The sequence below is a fragment of the Dromaius novaehollandiae genome, chromosome 22, assembly GCF_036370855.1.
Source record: "Dromaius novaehollandiae isolate bDroNov1 chromosome 22, bDroNov1.hap1, whole genome shotgun sequence".
Lineage (NCBI taxonomy): Eukaryota > Metazoa > Chordata > Aves > Casuariiformes > Dromaiidae > Dromaius > Dromaius novaehollandiae.
The window spans coordinates 9,558,504-9,579,298 of NC_088119.1; the positions used below are offsets into that span (position 1 = coordinate 9,558,504).

The window sequence follows — 20,795 nt, forward strand, 5'->3', positions numbered from 1 at the left end:
AAAAAGGAAGAATAAGTTTTGCTTGTAACCACAATGACAAGTGACAGCTATAATACTGAAGTGACAGGGATAATGTGCCCCTGTTAAAATAAGCTAGGACTCCTTCAAGGACAGCAAACTGGCGCTGCAAACCCTTTCCCTCCAAGAACCTTGAAGCAGTTGCAATAATACGCCTTGACTAAGCAAAAAAAAAAAATCATATTCCTTTGATGGCAAGTTAAACTTCCCTGCACCATTCTCAATTTTAGCACATACATAAAAAACGCTGTTTTTTTTTTCTTTTAAACGAGGTGATGAGAAGAACTTCACGAATGTGCATTTTGGTGCAATAAAGCTTTTCTTCTGGAAAACAAGGTTCCCCTCCATTCATCCCCCGTAAATTAACAAACGTTAACCCCTCCCGACCCCCCCCCGGCAGGGTGGCTCCCCCGGCGGGATCCCAACCGCGCCATCGCCCTCCTCGGGCTCGGGCTCGGAGCGGGGCGGGGGGAGAGACGGGAAGCGGGGCAGAACGAGAGGGATCTCAGCAAGGAAAAAAAAATGGGGGGAGAAAATAAAATAGGGGGGACGCGGCGGGGGGGGTGGAGGGGGAACAGGCCGCGGAGGAGGCGGCGGCGGGGCCTAGCGGAGGCGCCGCGGCCGCACATGGCCCCGCGGGCCGCTCCCACCGCAGCCGGCGCGGCGCGGCGGGGACACGCAGCGCGGCGCAGCCTAGCGCGGCCCCCTTCTCCCGGCGCCGCGTCGCCATTGGTCGGCGGCGGCGGCGGGCGCGCTGCGATTGGCCGGCCGCCGCCCCGGCTGGACGCGGGCGAGGTAGGTTGAGCCTTTTATGGCGGTTCGGCCTGGCCGGGCGGGGCGGTGGGGGAGGGGAGCCCCCCGCCCGCCCGCCCGCCCGGTGGCCCGGCCCGGCCCGGCGCGGCCCCGCCGCCCCCCGGCTCTCACCAGGTTCTCGATGGCCGCCTGCTCCAGGAACTTCTGCGCCGCCTCTAGCTCGGAGCGGTCTGCCGGGAGAGCGAGGGGGGGAAGCCGGCGTCAGGCAGGTCCCGGGGGCGCCTCCGCCGGGCCCCGGCTCCCGAGGCGCCGGCGCGGCCTGCTCCCCCCGCCCCGCTCCCAGCCCATCTCCCCTCCCGCGGCGCCGCCGCCCAGCCCTGCCCGCCGCAGCGGCCGCCGCCTCGCCTCCGCCGGCCGCGGGCTGCCCCCCCCCGCCCCGCGGCCTCCGCCCCGCCCGGTCTCCCCGGGCCTAACGGCCGCCTCCCGCCGCGGCGCGGCCCGCGCCCTACCCGGCGAGACCGTCTTCTCCAGGATGGTGATGAGCTCCATGGCGGCGGCGTGGCGGCTGCGGCGCCGGCGTGCGGGGAGCGGAACGAACCGGGAGGGGGGATTAAGGGAGGGGGGGAAGGAGCCTCCCCCGGAAGAGCGGCGGAGGGAGGCGGGGGGGGGTCCCGCTCGCGGAGGCCTCGCTGGGCTGCGGGGCGGCGGCGGGCAGCGGCGGCGGCTGCTCCTGCTGCTGAGGGCGGCTGTGGCAGCGGCGGAGGGAGAAAAGGGCCGCGCGAGCGGGGCGGGCGCGCGCGCGCACACCGAGCGGCGGAGGGATACGGCCCGCGGCCCGCCGCCCCGCGCCGCCGCGCTCATTGGCGGTTAGCGGCCGGCGGCGCGAGCTCCGATTGGCGCGTGGCGCGGCGGGCCGGCAGGGGCGCGGCCATTGGCGGGCCGCGGAGAGGAAGGGCGGGGCGGGGAAGGGGTTCCGGCGGCGCGCGCGCTGATTGGGCGGCGCGGGGAAAGGGCGCCCCCGCGGCGGGGCCGGGGGAGGGGCCGACGCGGGCGGCCACGTGGGGCCGGGCCGGGCCGCGCGCGCGCTCGCGGCCGCCGCGGGGTCCCGCAGCCGCCGGCGCTGCCCCGGCACCGGGCCCGGGCGGAGGCGAGGAGCCGCCCCCCGCCGGGCAACCCGGAGAGCGCCCGGAGTTAGCAAATATTAAAACCGTAACCTGATATTACCCTTAACCTAGTATTAACCTCAACCTTAATATTAACCTTAACCTTAATGTTAAAACCTGCAAATAAGTGGTGCAGCCTCTGCGCGTGGTGCATGCTCCCTGCAGCAGCGCATGCTGCACGATGCGTTATCCGTGCACGCTGCATTTCTGTGCACGACGCATTTTCTGTGCACGCTGCGTTTCCATGCACGATGCATTCTCCGTGCGTGCTGTTTTCCGTGCGTGCTGCATCCTTTACCAGATGCGCTTTCTCCACCCAGGCGCCTCGAGTTTGGGCAGTGCTGAGGGGAGAGGCGGTTGCATCGCCCGGCGGAAGCGGGGCCGCTGGCGGGGCGGAAGAGCCAGCCCGCGCGGCCGCTCCCCGGCGTGCCGTTCCCCGCGGCCCTGGGGAAGCGCGTGTTGCAGCACGGGAAGTGAAGCCCGCGAGGTTTCGGGGAGGCCGCAGGAAACGCTCTCCGGCTGGACCGAGTTGGCGGCGGTGGTTTAGGATGATGAAGGCATGGCAGAGGTTCAGGTACATCTTTATTGTATACTCCGGGGCGGACGCTCTTTACAGCAGAGGCTTTACAGCCCAGGCTGTATCTGTCAATGCTCCAAGCAATGATACAGCAAATGACCCCTGGGCTGCACAGCTTTGTGTTTATGCAACTATTGCTCTCCCCCCCGGGAAAGGACTACGGTGCAATGATACCACCACCAAAAACGACCCAAAGGCCCCTCGTTCCTCCTCCCGGACAGGCGCTGCTGGAGCAGTGCACTCGCCTGCGCACCCCAGTCCGTCCCAGGCTGCCCCGAGGAAGGGTGACGGCCACACGGCTTCGGGGCCCAGACTCCACGAGAGGCAGGATTTGGCAGAGGAATGCCTGGAAAAAAGGGCAGGAGCAGAACAAAGGTGCAGCTGAATAATTAAACCCAGGTAAAGGCCGGCGCTCTGGGACTCCCAGGTCTCTGCGGCTTGCACGCTGGGAGAAGAGTAATTAGTAACCCAATCAGGCTCTATTGTGGGATTAAATACAAAGGCCAATGAGAGAAGGGACAATTACCTAGTTACAGTCAACCTGACTCTTCCTGTAGGCGAGGAGGAATCGGCAGAGCCCGGCTACTCACGCGAGAGGGAGTCCAGCTCTACGCAAACGAGGCGAGGCTCCCTCCTTCCATGGTGCCCATACAAAGAAGGGTTAATCAAAGCAGAACTCGATGCATTTTGGCTTCCCGGCAGTGAGATGCACTCCAGGTAGGGTATCTGCTCAAGTGCAGCCGTCTCTGAGTGGGTAAATGAGGGAGGGAAAGTGGAGTTGACCACAGCAGGGGAAAATTCTGAGTTACAAGTAGCCGGAAAAAGCTATCGTCATCAGAACAACTGGCTGTTTCTAACTGATAGTGACGTTCCTGCACCACAAACCACGTGGAACCTGGTTTCTTGGTGGCAAAACTGTTAGAAGGGATCCTGCCAAGACACAAGTCCTAGATCGAGGGAATATGCATATTGGGAAATGCTGCAGAGGCCCTAACCGAATAATTTCTCGGACCCTGGAGCCTCTCACGACACTCCTTGCTGTACGTATTTTGCAGGTAAGGAAGCTAAACACAGCATATTCCCACAGCACACGAATGGTAGAAACCAGGAGTCCGGGTCTCCGGGGCCCTGCTCAGGCCTCCAGACAGGCAGAGCAATGCTGGATGTTTCACCTTGTCAGATGGCAGGAACAAAGAACACAGAAAAAGGAGAAAAAACCAAGAGCCTTGGCCTCCGAGCCCAGGGGAGCATCACAAAGCTCCTCCTGAGAAGAAATACAGCCCCCGTTGAGTCGCAGCCGCCTCCGGCTCAGATTGGGCTTCTTGATCACCCCTTGGGGCGAGGGGATTCACGGGCCTTCGTGGGAGCGCCTGCACCGCGCTGGAGCAGCTGGGCTGTAACCCGGGGGTGCTCTGCGCTGCGCTCAGGTATCGGTCTGACGAGACGTCCTGGGTGTAAACGGCCGGCAGGTTTAATACAGTTACAAGCAAGGAAAGAGGGCCTGGAAAACATCTGGACGTCAGGACCTGAACTCCGTTTGCCCGGCTGCCACCGTCGTGTTGCGTGCTCCCAGTCGCAGTGTCCTGCCCGCATCTATCTCAGCCACTGCGGCTGGAAAAACGGATCTGACTCCAGCCTCCGGAAGGTGGACGAGGACTGCATTAACTCGTGACTGGAGTGCTTTGAGGTCACCCCGATAAGACAGCGGGGGAGGACAGGCTGCAGACGTGGACAGTGTGACCACGACACGCAGTGCTGGCAGGAGGGGGGGGTTCTGCTCTCCGCCAGACCCGCACCGCGGAGGAGCCTGGGTGGGCGGCGGTGCAGACTGCACAGCACTGACCGGTTTGAGACCAATTACTATTTGCCGCTTGACTCATGAAACAGAACGGACATGTTAGGCAGCCCGAAGGAATGGCGTTCACCTCGCGCTCAGCCCGTCTTCGCCACGGTGCAGTACGCCTTCTTGAGCAGTTCAAAGTCAAACTCACCAGGCAGCATTTGGGGTGAAATCAGGTGAAACGCACTCTTTTGAAGCTACTCCCCAACAGGGAGGAGGGACGGGACAGGAACTGAGGAGCCTGACATGCGGCTGCGGTTTGCTTCTGCGTTCAGCTGAACACTGTCCTGCCCCAAGCTGCTTCCCCGTTCCCCTCCCCGACTCCGCGCGGCCCCGGGACACACCTCGAAGCGCACGGTGCTGCACGCGCGGTTGCGTGCGGCTGCGGCACCCTGCTCCGCGCGTGCCTGCCCTTCTGCGCCGCTGACCGGGATGACTTCCCCGGGGGCCTGTTCCTGTGGGAAAGCCAAGGAGAGAGAAAAGCATTAAGGAGTTTTGTACAAATTGGCCTCGCTAGCAATGCAAGCCCAGAAACCCAGTGTAAAATGAGGGTAAGTGAGGCTGCGGAGTCAGCTCCCCTCGGTACAACTCAGGCTGGAGCTTTAAACTCAAGATAGATGCACTGTTTTGCTCTTCATTGCCATAAATGGCATCCTCAACATTCACATTACAGAGGCTTATATCATCTCCTGCTTTCATAAACTGACTACAGAAACTAAGAGAGAAGTGCTGAAAAGCTGCTGACTGTTGGAACAACTCTAGAAACAGGCAGGGTACTCGGGGTTATTTCAGCAAGTGGAATGGTTAGAACAAGAACTAGGTGACCACGTTCTCTCCTCGAGTCTAGACGGCTGCGTATTTCAGCAGCGAGAGCGGAAAATGGCTTTCGGGATTCCTAGTTTATCTTGCCGCTGTCACCATGAACAAAATCGCTTAAACTCTGTGCCTTAGTTTCCCCTATTCGTAAAGAGGGGAATATTTCATAAATGGATTATGAGTGTAAATATTCACCAGTCTGAAGTGCTTCCAGAATGAGAGCAGCCTTCCAGACTAGGTGCTAGCACCCGTGAGAAGACCCAGGTTCTCATGGTAACTCAAAGGAACAGAAAGTCACTTCTCTGTTTCCCCTCCCACCTTTGAAATTCGAAAGATGACAGCTTAAAAAGATTAAGCTGCTCAATACTTCCACACTTCTCTGAAAATCCTACGGAGATGAATTCCAGGGAACAGGAACTCGCTCTGATTTGTATGTGTACAGGACGCAGAGCTTAGAGTTCAGTGGTTTCTTAGAGGTTTCTAAGGCACTAATGTAAATCAAACAGTCAGATGACACCAGGTTTAAGAAGTTAACACACCCAGAGCTGTGTCTACAATAGATGAAAAGGATGCAACAAACGTTTGTTTTCTTTCTGAAAAACGTTAATAAAGCTGGAAATACAAAACGTTCAACAGTGCAGAGGGTCAGCACACAGGAGATTTCTTTCACTTCCTATCTCACGGAAAACGCAAAGGTGAGTGCAACTTCCCCACGCTGGAAAAGTCGAGAACACATTTTAATCCAAAGGTAAAGAAAACCCTGGAGAAACGTTCACAGTTGCAGGCAAGCCTGAGCTCACCCTTCTGTCCCATTTAAGACAACCTGCTCCTCCAACAGCAGCACCTTGTGCAGGAACAGAGCAGGAATCGGGGCAACGACGGCACCCGCCACCCAGCCCAGCGCTACCTCCCGCAGCACCTGATCCTTACGCAGGAGGCACCTCGACGTGGAGTTCCCAGGACAGCAGCATTTTCAGTTCATACCCAGTCTGAATCCAAATCAGCTTTCAAGCAAGGACAAGCCTTTATAATCAGTCCAGTGCTATATTAACTCAATCATTTAATAGCAATACAGAATAAGATTATTTATTTACACAAACATGTATATGCACTGAAAGGACAATATATCCACCGTGCTCAGCTCTTCCTCTGCAGCAAACTAAATGTTAAAGGCTGCTTAACGCTAAACAGCTCCCTAACACCGAATTGCAGCAGCGTGGTAGATTCCTCCGTGCTGTCTCACCTTCCTCTGTGAGGCAGCCCAAAGGCGGTCCTGCACGCTGCGCAGAGAAGATGCGGTTTCCCAACAATGAGGCGATGAAATCCACTTTTTGGCAGCCAGCACAGATGACTAAATTACATGAGGCTGAGCAGAGACACTCACCTGATCTTCCTCGCTTAGAGGGGTGCTTTCCAATTACTTTGGTTATGTTCAGACTTCAGATAACCTCTGTTTTCTTTCCTGGTTTGGGTCCCTGTAAAAGAAAGGTCAATAATGAGTCCATAATATCAATCCAATGAAACAGATTATAGTGGAGCACAGCACATTATCCTCTTTAAGTTTGTCACATGCATATATTTTCCCACACATTTTCACTTGAATTGAACATAAATATGTTTAACTTTGACCAAATCTTATACCATGATTTAAGCACAGCAAATTAAGCTCTCTTAATAATAAGAAAGTCTGAAACAGCCTGAATGGAGTTCACTTTGAAGCAGCGCTGAAGTGATGCCAGCCACTGCTCAGCCTGATTTCCCGTCAGTTGAACGGCTTGGTCCTTCCTTCATTGGGGTAAAAACGACGCTCATCTTGACACGGTCACTGATGGACGAGGGGGCACACAAATCCTCCTTCGCTAACCCGGATCCGCTTAGCAACAGAAGAGCGTTTCACTGAAGTTAGCATCACTCATGTTTCTGTACGACTGCCATCAGCCTTGCTGGGGTCCTGGTAGCCAGCAGTCATCTGCTCTCATCTTCCACAGAGCATTTTCACTTGCACAGGTGTTTCACATGGACTAAGATAATTCTTAAGTGTAGCAGAACATGGGTGTAAAGTATTGCACACACAGTAGCATAATGGCTAATTGCAGGGACAGTCAATGGTAGAAAACACTGAGACGTCACTGCATCTCATGACCCTGTCAAGACACAAGTAGGTGCATGTTAGAACAGGATTTGGGAGGTAAGGTTGGAGAGTTTTTCGTTTCGTTGTTTTTTGGTTTTTTTTCTGGAAAGAGTTCACGTGCTTATTTGTCGCTGTACACCGTTTTGCTTTACAATAATTTAAAATACAGAGCATACTCTTATTGTGATTAGGTTTGGGAAAAGATCTTGGCATTTGGGAAAGTAAATAATACGTCTTTCCAGATGCTGCAATTCAGCTTATGCTAGATAAAATTTTGGTCTGAAATCTGGGTATTTTTGGAGACTAAACTGGATTCTGAAACTTTCATTCCCAGCTAATTCCACGTCAGCCTGGCAAGCTTGTGCCTTTTTTCCTGACAGATTAAATATTATTTTATCCCACATGTAAGAGACTTGCAAATATCAAAGCAATGACTATATATAGGAATGTATTTTTGTTATTATAAAACTTGCCTTTTCTAAATTGCTTTGAAGAGTTCACACATGTGTTTTTTGGGTTTTTTTTTAATAGATTGAATATGTTCTGAGCAAACCTGGCTGTTTTAGCCAGAGGACTGAATCAGCAGCAGCAATGGCAGGGCAGGATGCCACCAGTCCTCCACCCACCAAAAGCAGTTCCAAGATCTAGGAAGTGGAGATTTGTGATTTGCTTATTTGAGCCTCAGCATTTTAGTGTCGAGGGGCTAAGTAGGGGAAGGCACTTGACCATTCCATACTGGCCCAGGATCAAATTGGCTTCATACGAGCTTCCAATCATCATCAAGACTGACTAGATTTTAACTATTTCATTATTTTTATTGCCCATAGTAAGAAAAGGTATAAAGTAAACATTAAATTAAACAGTTAAACATTAAGGTAAAACATTAAGTTTGAGGCTTCCTTAAAACTCAATGATCTAAAGCTGATAGGGTAGAGAAAAAGGACATGTCTCAAAGTGAAGGTCCATGTAGCCAAGGCTAATACATCTAGCAGGACCAGTGCGAGATGGTTAGGGAATAGGGTATCTAAAACATGAACTGCCCCCCCAACCATGCCCTTCTTCCAAGCCTCCAATAATCTCCAGCACTGAGTTGTTTATAAAATGATTTTAAAATATGCATTAACCTTTTAATCTCAAGCCTGCACAAATCATCTGTGTATCCTCTGCTTAATGGCAATTCATTTATATTGCTATGATGCATTTTTCTTTATAGATCTGCTGTCTCAGCTCACACATAAGCAGGAGGTAACCTCTGGGGTAGGAACAGCAGCTGTCCCAAACCCGATCACCTGGAATTCAAGCAAGCAGCCCTGGCACAGCTATCAGAAGACAGCTCATTAGACATGAGCATGATTTACAACCAGGCTGTATCAATCAATGTTTTATTAGACCAATCTCGCATCTTAGCGCAAATCAAGCACCTACTTCTGTAAAGAGGCATGTTTATGGCAAGACAGTAACTTCAAAAACACAGCACGGCAAACCTGACTGCCTGGGACAGAAACCAAAAACGAAGTCTCCAAGAAATATTGCTTTCATAAGCTTACCTGAAACCATGCACAGCAGGAAAAGGGCAAAGTACCACCACCTCACATGAAATCCATTTCAGATCTACTCTACTACCTTCTAGGCAGGAGGGTTCTTACTAAGGAAAGCTTTTTGTGGTTTTGTGGGGGGCGAAGGGGATGCAGACAACAAAAGGCAAGAGAAGGACAAGGTTACTTAATTCTAAGTGTCAAGACTACCAAGTCAGACACTGGGTGCTATATCAAAAGAGTAAGTTAAAGGAGCAACAAATGGGTGCCTGTACTAAGTTTACTCATTAAGAAAACCTTTCTATTCCAGATCTTGAAGATTTTCAGCCTGAAGTTTGTGTCAGCAAGATTCAATACAGATTTTCGTCATCACTCAATCATTAAAGCTCATACAGGTAGGACAGAATATTTTGACATTTCTTATCATGCCTGACAGTGATAGAAAAGACATGGAGGCAAACTCCTCCTATTGCCGCTAGGAAAACCTGTATTGTTTTTATTTCCATTATAAGCCTGTACTAGGAATAAAACAAACCCCACTATTATCTGCATAGTTTAGGTCTTTATGGAGATCTAACACAGAAACCAATGAAACTGCATGAAAGGGAGGAAAGAATACATAAAGATTTCTTTAAAAATGCAGTGTGCTTAACCTAAGTATATACTATGGATTCCTTGTTAAGAAATAGCTTATTTAGTGGCCCTGAGGTACATTTGGGACACCGGACCCTGAACAGCTCTGCAGAATACAACCAATTCTCATGGGCAACATCCCTGCTAGTCATCACAAGAGCACCAGATACAGCACTGCCTTTTCATCTCTTTCCTGATCTACAAAACCTCTTGCTGTTCTTGTCCTGATCCTCTCCTGAGGATAGTATCAGTTTGTCTCAAATAACAGAAAGATTTCATATTAAGTGGACAAATCCCAAACTTACTTTCTTTCATGCAGAATTAAAATCTACCTTCTTTGCACGCAGAAGAGACGGGGACTAGTCAGTCTGCTGAAACTATTCAGTTTGCTCACTGACCACAAACTCGTTATTTTTGCCTTTCTCCTTCAACTGCTTGCATGTCATTTGCATTGTTTAAAGTCAAAACAAGACCACCTCAACTTGCAGCTACAGTATGTCTCATTTCATACATCACCAGTCATGCTGGAATTACAACTTTGCATGTTATTTTGTTAATGTGCAAGAAGCAGAAGAGAAACCAGCTTACGCTTCTGAAATTACATCGGCTCTGCAGTGCTGACAGCAGGAAAAAACATCAGTAAACTTAACAGATATGACTCAGGACAAACAATTCTCATTGCAATCCAATTTCTGACCATGTAGCCACGCTAGCCCCAGGGACACTAGCCAATGTGATAGCGTTCAAGAACACCACACCTTCAATAACTATGAAGTTGCTCATTTCTGGGGTGCATCTCTGCCTCGGCTCATTGATGCTGAAATCAGCAGCATCTGGACAATACTGTTCTTCTTGCAGTCTCAGAGATGCACTGTACGAAACTCTACATTCTCCACTACTCTTACTCTACCCTTTATTCCACTAAACTCAGAACGGCAGGCAAGCACGCTTTCTTCTCACACCATTTAGCACAGACTCTTTTGCATATCAGTGTCCTCAACTTTTTAGGTGTTTATTTAATAGAAATTCACTAATTTGAAATTTTTGTCCTTTCCTTTACTTTCCAAACTGTGTCCCAGTTAGTTCTTTAGTGTTTGAGTACAATCTTTATTAAGATCACACAAGATCTACTTACTATCTGTATGGTATGTGCTCATTCAGCTGCCCCAAGATCTAGCACTGACAGCAGAAGAGGAAAAGGCTGAGAACAAGGGGTTCCTTGGGGCTGTTGAAGACACCACTGACATGTGACCATTGCTGTTCCCCTACAGAAGTTTAAGTCCTTTGAAAGCAGCAACACTCTTTCAGACTTCAAACAGAACACAAGATCAGGACATCAATTTCACATTGACATTTTTATTAACGCCAACTGTTTTAATTTTTTTTTTTTAAACAATAGCACAAAAATGTTTCAGGGAAGCAGTCTGACAGTTAGTCTGATGACCTTCTGAAATACAGTTAAGCCACACCAAATACGAATTCCTGTTAAAGAAAAAAAATATATGGAACTCCAACCTTTGTATTAGAGGGTGTTGTCTGGTTAGTAGACCACGCTGCTTTGTGAAGTAAATGATGGCACACAACTTAGACTTCATCATCACGCCAGTCATCACTAATTTAAGGCTTCTGAATCAAATTACCATCAACATCACGAAAGGAACGAAAAGCTAGTGTTGCTACGGCCATGAGGAGATTGAACAAGCTGGATCTTTTAGACAAGTAACGGTGTCTTGAATAGAAGAGGCCTGCCCTTACAGCAGTCCGGGAGAACCAATCACGCAGTACTTATCTCCTCATTTGCATGCATTTTGAGGGTGCAATTTAGTAAGAAAAAAAATATATTGCATGAATCGTTCTCTTATTTAATGTGGCTATGAAAGATGTTTCCTTACAATTCCATTATCTCTAAGAAGGACATCAGCAAATGGAACCAAGGAGAAAAACCAAAGAGCGACAGAACATTTTTCTTTTTGCTGAGAGGTAACACAAAAGGGAGGGAACCTACTATCCTTGGATTGGATTGGGGGGGTTGCAGGAACATCTCCCCAAAACCTCACACTTGGAATTATGCAGAGACTATCTTATATTAGCTACCTGCCTTTCCCAGTGAACTGTTCCACAAAATGCTCTCAGAGGCATTAACCCATTCCTGCCCCAGACTCTCCACAAAATTCCACTGACCTAGAAACCTCTGTTTTTCTTTTTTCTTTTTTTTTGGGGGGGGAGGGGGACTGTAAAAAACAGAACATCTGTCAATAAGAGTGTTGAGGGGGGGTGTTAAATATTTTAACCACTGACAAGGCTTGAGGAAGTTTCACAGTTTTGTTATGCTCTATTTTATTACTATCATATTTACAGATTTTTTACTTTTTTTTTGCTGAATTGCTGATAATTTTAATAGAATTTAATTCTGGAGTGTGAGCAGGAACCAGTTAACTACATTCATTGTCCAATCCCCATTGGTTTGAGAAAAAGACTCCAAATTCTTGGCATATGAATCAGCTGTTGGGTAGCTCCTCCCTCTCCCCATGATGAGGCAGCAGGACTGCAGCGGTGGCATGCACAGATTCACACCATGGCTGGTGGGGCCTTGCGCTGCAGAAAATATTGGTGGATGTTCTCGGCGTCCCGCTTCAGCCAAGCTGCATTCAGCAGAATGTTTTCACAGCACTGCTGGACAGTGCGTTCTGCCGATGGAGCTGGGTGACTCTCAAAGAAGGCCTGTATAAAAAGCACACAACCATCCATAAGAGTATAAACAGCCATAGACAAGATTATATTTTTAGTCACCAAAATTCCCTAGGTTATGTAGAAATGCTCCTAGGAATTACGGTTTTTTCCTGACTACTGTTCATGCTATCTTCTCCCACCAATGTCACTGAGACCGTGAAAGAGAAAAGCTTGCAGGGTGCTTGCAGAGTTTGCAAGACAGGCATGATCTGAAGTACTGAGTGAGAACAGCAAAATGTCTCAATTTCTCTGCTAAAGGAAAGCCACAGTATCATTTCTACAAACTAGTCCAAACGCTGCCTCCTCCCTCTCTTGTCCAGGCTGCCAAGGACAGTAAGCAGCACTTGAAGAGATGATCAGAATTCAGTCCCTCATTGGAAGGCAACAAATGAGCAGCAAATCAAACGTGTATTTCTGGATACTTGGAAGAAGACTCTAACTGAAGCCTAAGGCCATTTTGCAAAAGCATTTGTCCAGATATCAAATTTCTTAGCACCGTCTTAAGTAGGCCTCTGTCCAAAGTGGATAATGACATCCAAGCACCAGCAGCACTCAGAGTTTTGCTGGATATTCTCATGTTCCTTCCCCCAGAATGAACAATATCGATCACCTGCAAGTAGCTGAAGCGAAAGCGACTGCAAAGACTGCTGTGACCCTTCAGTTCAGAATTGGTTAAAGGGCAGAATAAGCTGACATAGCGGGGAGTCATCCCTCATCTTTGTAAAAGTAGACTTTTCCCAGTATTCAGCAGATCACCTTACATTAGTGTCTGCTACAGAGTGACATGGACACTCAAGACACATCAGTATCCCAGCTAAAAACCTAGGTATACTGTCTCATGAAGCCCTCTTGGAACATGGTTATGATTTAGTTGTGGACAATTGTGCTGGTAAATGTTTTGCAAAGCGCTCTGTAAGAAAAGTAGGGATTTACAGTGCAAGATTTCCCTATCAAGAAAAGATTTAGCAGCATTTCTAAAGGGAATAAGATCATCAGATCATTAAAAAGAAAGAAGAGGTTTGTGGATCAGCATGTCTTCAAACAGTAGTTATAACTAGGGATTCTGGATTCAGATTCACATTCTTTGAAATAAAAATTCCTCCTCAACATTTTCCTAACAAAAAAGATAATCAAGGGCCATATCTTTAAGCGTTTTCTTCCAAGAATGAGCCATGGAAAAACTGCAGGCAAAGACTGAATAACACAACCTACACACATTCTCAAAATGCTACCAAGACCAGTGCCTACACACGCAAGACACAGGGGATGCTTGGGCTCAGTAGTGAAAGCACATCACCTTGAGCCACCAACTTCACGACAGACTCTCCGCAAACAAATTATCTGCCTCATGTCAAAGCCTCACTCTTCCTACACACCACGAATGGCCACACAAAATTTGGATCTACAGTATGGAATTTAGCTAATTTCTACCAAGTTAACTCCCCCAAGGGTCACAGTGTGCTAATGCAATCAGTCATGAATGTGCCATATTAGTCCAGGGAGGAACAAAGCTTACTACAGAAGTTGTAAGAACTACAAATTTTGCTACAATTGTTTTTAAAGGCTATCTTTTGGGGACTCTCAAAACCACTGCCTGAACCACTGTGCTGAATTTTATAAAAGTTTAAATGAGTGAGACTACTGAAATAGAAATCACTACACAAAAATACACATTGATTTCTGAAAATGTTAATTTAAGACATTTCAGTAAAATAACCAAAGCTAAACCAGTGCTATTTAGGGACTAGGCAACACAGTCAAAACAGTCAGACAGAGCCAGAGTTCAAAAACAAAACACCCCACAGAAACTCATGGCTCTTCCATTAGGTACTTACAGTCCAAAGAATGCAATGTCTGTCACAGATAAAGTAAATCACTTATTTGATTAAAATTTCTTACCTTAACCTCGGCGGCCATCTTATCATTTGCAAATCCGTCCACTGTTAGCTGAAGGAAAAAATATTTTTTTAACCAAGGGTAAGCATTTTAAATGTAATGGTTTAGTTTTGGACATTTATATAAACAAGATTTTTCCCAAAGCTGCACATACCTTTATTAGTCTGGATATTAAGAATCCACCTTGGTAGCGATTATAAAGTTCCTCCCAATTATCCCTTACAAATTTCCAGGCAGCTTTTCTCCCCTGCTTGCTGCCTCCAGCTACTCCACCAATAACAGACACTGTGTCCTGGGGACGTACCTCTTCCTGAAAATGGAGATAAACATTCAAGACTGTTTCAACAAACACAGCATGTTGGTTTTATGCACTTCTACACTGAATCTGTCAAAGACAGCTTTTTTGCACAAAAACTTTCAAAAATATATGGTACATAGAGATACAACTCAAAGATTTAACAGCTGAAAGTTTTCATCTTATTCAAGGACATTATATGCATGCAATACTCTCACCAAGTGCTGTAGATATGCTAGTCATTCTTATAAGATTAAGTGACAGCTTTTTCAGTAACTTACTGAAAGTGCAAAGGTGAGAACTTTTTGAATCAGTTCTGGTTGAGAGATGGCTCCAAGAACTCGTTCAATTCGGTTCTTCTCCTCCTGCATGTCTGCTTGCTTGTGAAGCTTCAAAGTCAGAGTGAGTAATATTAACACATGGTACTATTAAATGACTTGCTCTTACCTAGAACTACTAAACCTGCTCTATATACTAGGGCTGCTAGATTAGTCTTCAAGCAAAATGTGAATAGCTGCAGGATTATTGATGAATATTAGGGACCTCATTACACATACATCAGCAGAAAGTACCGTTAGTAACAAACTGTAATCTTCACCACTGTTTATATAAGGTCAAGTAGGACCACGCCTTTGAGCAATAAACTCTGCAACAATCCACTAGGTGGCAATTTAACATTACCCACCGACCAGGGAATACCATAACACGGTCCTACTTTTCACATCATCTGTAAAACACAGGATTAGTCCTGTCTTCAGAAGAAAGCTACATCTTAGAGGAACTTGTAGGGTAGAATATTTAGCTTTTGACTGCATAAACTGACACTGTTAACAAGAGAAAATGTGCACTCACCTTTAGCATAGTGTCTAAAGTAGTACTATCTCCATGCTTCAAAATAGTTACATATACCTAAGATAGAGTGTAAACAAGGAAGGTCTTTCATAAATCACATTTTTAGAAATGCAATAAAAAGCTGCTAATATGGAAAGGGCTCTAAGACAGGATACATAACCAATTTTTACATATTTGGGTAAGATTACAGCCAAATTGATCTGGAAGACAACTGCACTAATCCCTTCTACATTTTAAGACTGGTTTTTAAAGATTCATCATCAGCTCCTTACCCTCTTCCTCAATTTCAGCATAATTTTGGTAATTTCAGTCTCAACAAAGCACCAGAACATGTTGTAGCATGCAACACCTAGCTAGTAAATACTTCACCTACACTCAATCCATGTCCACCACAGTTGGACTTACACTAGAGTTAACATGCTCTGCAGGACCAAGCTGACACCTGTAGAGCTACTCAAGGATCCCTGCACAGTTTTCCATAGCGTTCTTAAGCCTGGAGGATGTAGGCTGGTCACAGAAGGATATAAACGATTAGAAGTCAGCTCAGGTTCAGCACTGTATTTGAACAGTTTTTGAAACCCAAAAAGCAGCACAATCTAGAGACCAGAGCTGTTCTGTGGCAGTCAGTGTGGGTCCAACTGAGCTTATTAGTTACGACTAAGCACTGGCCATGACAGATGAAGCTTACTTGATGCAAGAAACACAGGGGTGTTTGTGCTGTGCTCGCTATCACCTCAGACAAAAAAAAAAAAAAAAAAGAAAAAGAAAAGTGTTTTCATACCATGACACTGGTTTCCTCTAGCTTGCCTATTCTTGGAAATACAAACAGTTCAGTGCACACAGTGCTAACTCAGGGAGTGGGGATGGTCTTTTGGGAACCAAAGTTTACAGTAACCTACAGGACTCCTCAGATCAGCTGACAGGATGTGTTTTCCTTCCACATGGTCCTTAAATCGGCGTCGGGCTTCTTCTAGTGTTGCCTTGTGCCCAGCTTTTCCTAGTTTGCCCAAGACCAGACCCCTCAGAAGGGCATCTAGATGACCTGATGAGCGAGTAGGAGAAAAAAAGAAAAAATTATTTGGGGACATCATTCAGTGGTTACACTAGATGAAGTGTTTTTTCATTTAGAGTGATTAGGGTAGAATTGTATAATAATCCTTCCACATATGTGAGGCTATCTAAAGAAACTAGACCTTTTCTACTCTCCTTGGTGCCAACTGGAGAATGCTTTGACTTTTTACAGCTAGAGGGTCAGAAGAGGAAGATTCTGTGGACCAAAACACAACAGGCTAGGCCTGCAATCTGAGCTAAGTCAGTAATAATTCCCATCTGAGTCTACAACAGGACTCTTTACTAGGATAAGTAAACATGCACGTATATGACTTTACATCCCTTTAGTCTAACAAGAGGCATATACTCTTAGATACATAGCTAGAGCAGAGAATTTTTATGGAACAGAGACCAGGGAGAGAAAATTTTACCATTTGACCTTAGGCTTGAGAAGAGACAGTTGTTTTTGATTTGGTTTGTTTCTAAGCATAAAAATACCCCAACACACCTACTTCAGTCTCTCTTCTTCCCTTCTCTCTCCCCGTCCCGAAATCTCGATGGCCTATTTACACAGTAGTATTTCAAAACCACTACTAGATTTCACAGCTTAAGTTTCCTACCCTCTCCAGGTTTGGGGTCCCATCCCAGTCTCTCCCCTATCGGTGAAAAGACATCTTTCACGAAGACTTGGATTTCCTCATAGAAGTCTGTGTGGGACAAGAGAGTTGAGAGAATCCCCAGGTTACAGCTGAGGTCGCTCCACACAGTATAATTGGGCTCATTCACAAAAGCTTCCATGACTTTTAGAACCTCTACAGTGCTAATGATTCCAGCTCGGGCCTGGGAGAGGAAAAGACACAGATTAATCTTATTTCCAAACAGAACTAAGATCACTGCATTATTTAACAGTCTTCCCTGTTCAGTTTGCACATTCTGAGCATGAAGTACATTTTTCTCTGTTGGGGGTTCTGCCAAGGTGAGTCAGTACTAGTCAAAATACTTCAGCTGTCTGCTCAGGGCACACAATGCTTTTTACACACAGGTAAGCACTTTACAAGGAGACAGCTACATAATTATAAGCACATTTTGCAAACAGGAAACAGGCAAGGAGATTAAGTGACTTATCAAAATTGCAGCAATGCTGGCAAGAGATAACAAAACCTCCAGAGTTATTCTCAGCCAGATACTACACCCACCAAAATCTTATTTTAACTGAAAAACTATAAAGATTTAGAGATTTAGTTTTTGCTTTTTATTAAGTTGAGAGCATAAAACTGCAGAAGTCATTTTCACTTTCATGAATTAGTACAAAAAGTGCTGCCTTTCCACCTCTGCCTGGAAAACTTTGTATTAACTGCTTCAAAACATAGTGAAAAAACACTCTGTGCTTAGTGTAGTTCATAACATCTGAAGTGGTCATCTCCAACCAGATTGCTCAGTTTTTGCTAATCTGGAAACAGAACAATAACTTATAGTACAGGAATAGAGATGAAGGCCAATTTTCACTATTTAAGCTATCTTCAACTGTGACAAAAAGATAAATTAAAATTGAAACCAAAATAAAAGCCTAACACGTAACGTTCTTATGTGCATTACTCACTCATTTTTTGTCCCATGGGCCTGAAATATTTGGGAAACAGACTCAAGCTACAGTTTCAAACATTTCAACTAAGCCATGACAAGAGTTGCAAGCTTTGAAGCTAGAGAGGCAGGGTATCAAAACCACATTTAAAAGCGTCCATATATTTGCTGACTAGCAAGAATAGGAAAGTGCAATTTGAAATACGAAGTGCAGTAACTAATTGTTCAGAGCTGGTACCTCCTGCTTTAGTGGTAATCCCTTGCTTTTAAAAAGAATTCACAACAGCCACTCTCTCCAGTGGAAGGCTGCTTTAACAAGCCCATCTGAGTAAAGCACCTGGTGCTGATAAAGTCTTTGAGACTTATTAAATGCAATGAAATAAATTGATGAGATAAGAGAAAGTAAGTTTTCCAATACTTTTAATTTTATAAAAGAACTGAAGTGTGATACACCACTATGGGGAACAGTAAAACAGAAATTATAGACAGGCTGCTACCATAGGATTTAAGTCTTGTCATGGAAGTTAAACTTCCATGCTAATTATGCTTATGCTAATTAATAGCTAAATGTATGCAGTAATCTCAAAGATGCCTTGCCTCCAGATACTTGAGACTGGCTCTTTAGACACTGATTTCTGCAGTTACTGTAGCTCTCATTATTAGACAGCAGAACACAGAATAACAAAAAGATTGCTTACCAGAGAGAAAAGATCATTCTGCAGGCCAAGCCTGTCCACAGGGGGTAGGGAGAGGTCTTTGATCGCTGGTATTAAACTCTCCAGCATGTCAGGGCTATACTGAGTACGATAAAACCCTACTGTTCCGAGGTTTAACTGAAATGCACCAAAAGAGTAAAAAAATTACAAATAAGGAATAAATAAGGAAATGCCTTTTTATTTTTGGACCACTAGAAATTTCTCAAAGCATCGCAGTACAGAGAAGTCATTGTCATTTAAAATCATTACTATTTTGTATAGGAATCCAAAGAAGAAATTATGAATTTATAAGAGGAAAAGACTAACGAGAGTTTTAAACAAGAAATGTTCAATGAGAAGTACAGAAGACAAGAGAAAGCTGGGACAGTTTTGCATGAAGAGACAAGAGGCTAGAGTTAAAACAAGGAACGAGGAGAGAAGAGAAAATTCTCTTTTAGGGGGTAACTCAACTGAAGTAAGGGTAGTCATGCACCTGAGAAAATAAACTGCAGGAAGCTGCAGGCGCTAGAATCTAGACTTTTGGAACAGAGCTGTGACAAGTACTTTTCGGTTCAAATTTAACTGTTTAAAGGAAAACCAAATCCAATGTAACCTCACTCCCACAGTTTGCTCAATTCAGTTTTGGTGGAGAGAGAACCACTGCAACATTCAGGAACCACTCAAATTTTGTGAATATGGTTTGCATAAATCTTTACTCTCCTTTGTTAAGGATATGGAAGTATCTCTGTCCTGTGTAAAAGCAAGTCACAGTTAGTAAGCTTGATGAACTACATGCTAGCTAAGCACTACTACACACTAACGTTTCAGCATAGGGGCTCAAATATTTGGGTTTGTTGAACAATCGTACTTGATACGAATAAGACAAAAGCGTTGCTGAGCTCATCAGGAAGCAACCTCCTTTGGTGGTAGTATAATTGTGGTCAGTCCAGCTGGCAATCGTCAGGAGGACTATGGCACTAACTAAAAACTTCAGACTGACAGCCTTTGTAGCCAGCAGTCCTACAACTGACCTTGGACTTGCTGGATTCTTGCCTTCTCCGGCAGCAATAACAATCTTCACCCTCATTTAGACAGGGGTTTTCCAGAGTATTCATTACATGTCCCTCTATTACCAGAGAGGACCCAGACCGAGGTGGTGATTCTAGGGAATACACAGGCCTAACAGCTGGAAGGCCCATGCCAGTCAAATGGGAAGATTTGATTTAGAATCAGAAAGAGGTTAGTGCTTAGTATTATTTCACAGAGTCATCCCTCAGATTACAGCTCCAGCTTAGGAACAATTACTCTTCAATGAAGTAGTTCAAATAGCAGTAATCCCAACCAGTTGCTACCTTTCGGTTTTTAAGTTCAGTTTCTGACTGCTGCTTGCAACAGACCTCAAAAGTGAGTTTTTTCTACTTGCAGATTTGTACTTGCCTGGTAATAGCCAGGAGAAAACCTGCAAACTAATGAAAGATAAACAGGACTTTTTTGCTCAGAACAGACTTTAACTAAGCTGTGGTTGCTATGGGATACTGAAAAAGCCACCACAGTTCAACTCAAAAGCTGCCTCTGTTTAATGGCACTCTTTTTCTAAGCTTGGATGTCTAAATGGTTTGAAGTTTACATTGTCTAGACTACTCTTGGAAACAAACCTTTGAACAGAAAGGACCGCACTAAGTAGCCTTATAGAGAGGAGCAAATATCCAATAGCAGCATAGAGAGGCCCTTTCAAAAGAAATACAAGATTGCAAGAAAAAACAAATAATAAAAACAAAACAAAAGAGTAGAGGAAAATGAAATGCTGGGGAACACCACAGTGACACAGACTTATTCCCAGTAATACGTTTTCCTTTATGCCAACTTACTTTCACCCACTGGTCTGGTTTTGTGTCTTTCAAAACCAAGGTCAGCTCTGCCTTGTCCATCAATATTTGCATTTTGGCACAGGTGGGGTCATCACTTGTACAAATGCTTATGGGGACCATCCACATGGGGAAGTCCTCCCCTAAAAGGAGAAACCAAAAAAAGGAAGGCCTAAGGAAAAAAGGTATGCAAACAACACTGAGAAGTTTTGTCCAATGTTCAAACAAGTTTTAACAGCAGTTTAAGCAAGCTTAATTTTACAGTTGAAAAGGCAAAAAGCTGAAGTAAAAGGACAGTTCTACAGTCCAAAACCAAGGATCTCTAAATAGCTTTTGAAGCCAAACACTTTAATTTCCTTAAGTGT

The 20,795-nt window shown here is 45.9% G+C and overlaps 2 protein-coding genes and 1 long non-coding RNA gene across 4 annotated transcripts in view; 1 reads left to right on the plus strand and 2 right to left on the minus strand.

Annotated features, from left to right (window-relative positions):
• Window positions 1–1,607, minus strand: part of KPNB1 (karyopherin subunit beta 1) — a 28,110-nt gene extending 26,503 nt beyond the window's left edge. For both annotated transcript variants that reach the window (XM_064524661.1, XM_064524660.1), the window contains exons 1-2: window positions 1,281–1,607; window positions 943–1,001 (exon numbers count right to left, since the gene is read on the minus strand). In XM_064524661.1, coding sequence (XP_064380731.1) covers window positions 943–1,001; window positions 1,281–1,320 — 99 coding nt within the window. In that variant the 5' untranslated portion in view covers window positions 1,321–1,607. The remainder of the gene's footprint in view (window positions 1–942; window positions 1,002–1,280) is intronic.
• LOC112992130 (uncharacterized) lies at window positions 760–14,100 on the plus strand. Its single transcript, XR_010392585.1, has 5 exons — window positions 760–813; window positions 2,255–2,508; window positions 2,667–2,910; window positions 3,069–9,228; window positions 9,786–14,100. It is a non-coding gene; the product is annotated as an uncharacterized LOC112992130 (long non-coding RNA).
• Window positions 10,803–20,795, minus strand: part of NPEPPS (aminopeptidase puromycin sensitive) — a 41,343-nt gene continuing 31,350 nt past the window's right edge. Inside the window, exons 15-23 of the mRNA XM_064524662.1 lie at window positions 20,434–20,573; window positions 18,569–18,703; window positions 16,910–17,129; window positions 16,139–16,281; window positions 15,240–15,296; window positions 14,669–14,776; window positions 14,247–14,402; window positions 14,096–14,143; window positions 10,803–12,187 (exon numbers count right to left, since the gene is read on the minus strand). Coding sequence (XP_064380732.1) covers window positions 12,035–12,187; window positions 14,096–14,143; window positions 14,247–14,402; window positions 14,669–14,776; window positions 15,240–15,296; window positions 16,139–16,281; window positions 16,910–17,129; window positions 18,569–18,703; window positions 20,434–20,573 — 1,160 coding nt within the window. The 3' untranslated portion in view covers window positions 10,803–12,034. The remainder of the gene's footprint in view (window positions 12,188–14,095; window positions 14,144–14,246; window positions 14,403–14,668; window positions 14,777–15,239; window positions 15,297–16,138; window positions 16,282–16,909; window positions 17,130–18,568; window positions 18,704–20,433; window positions 20,574–20,795) is intronic.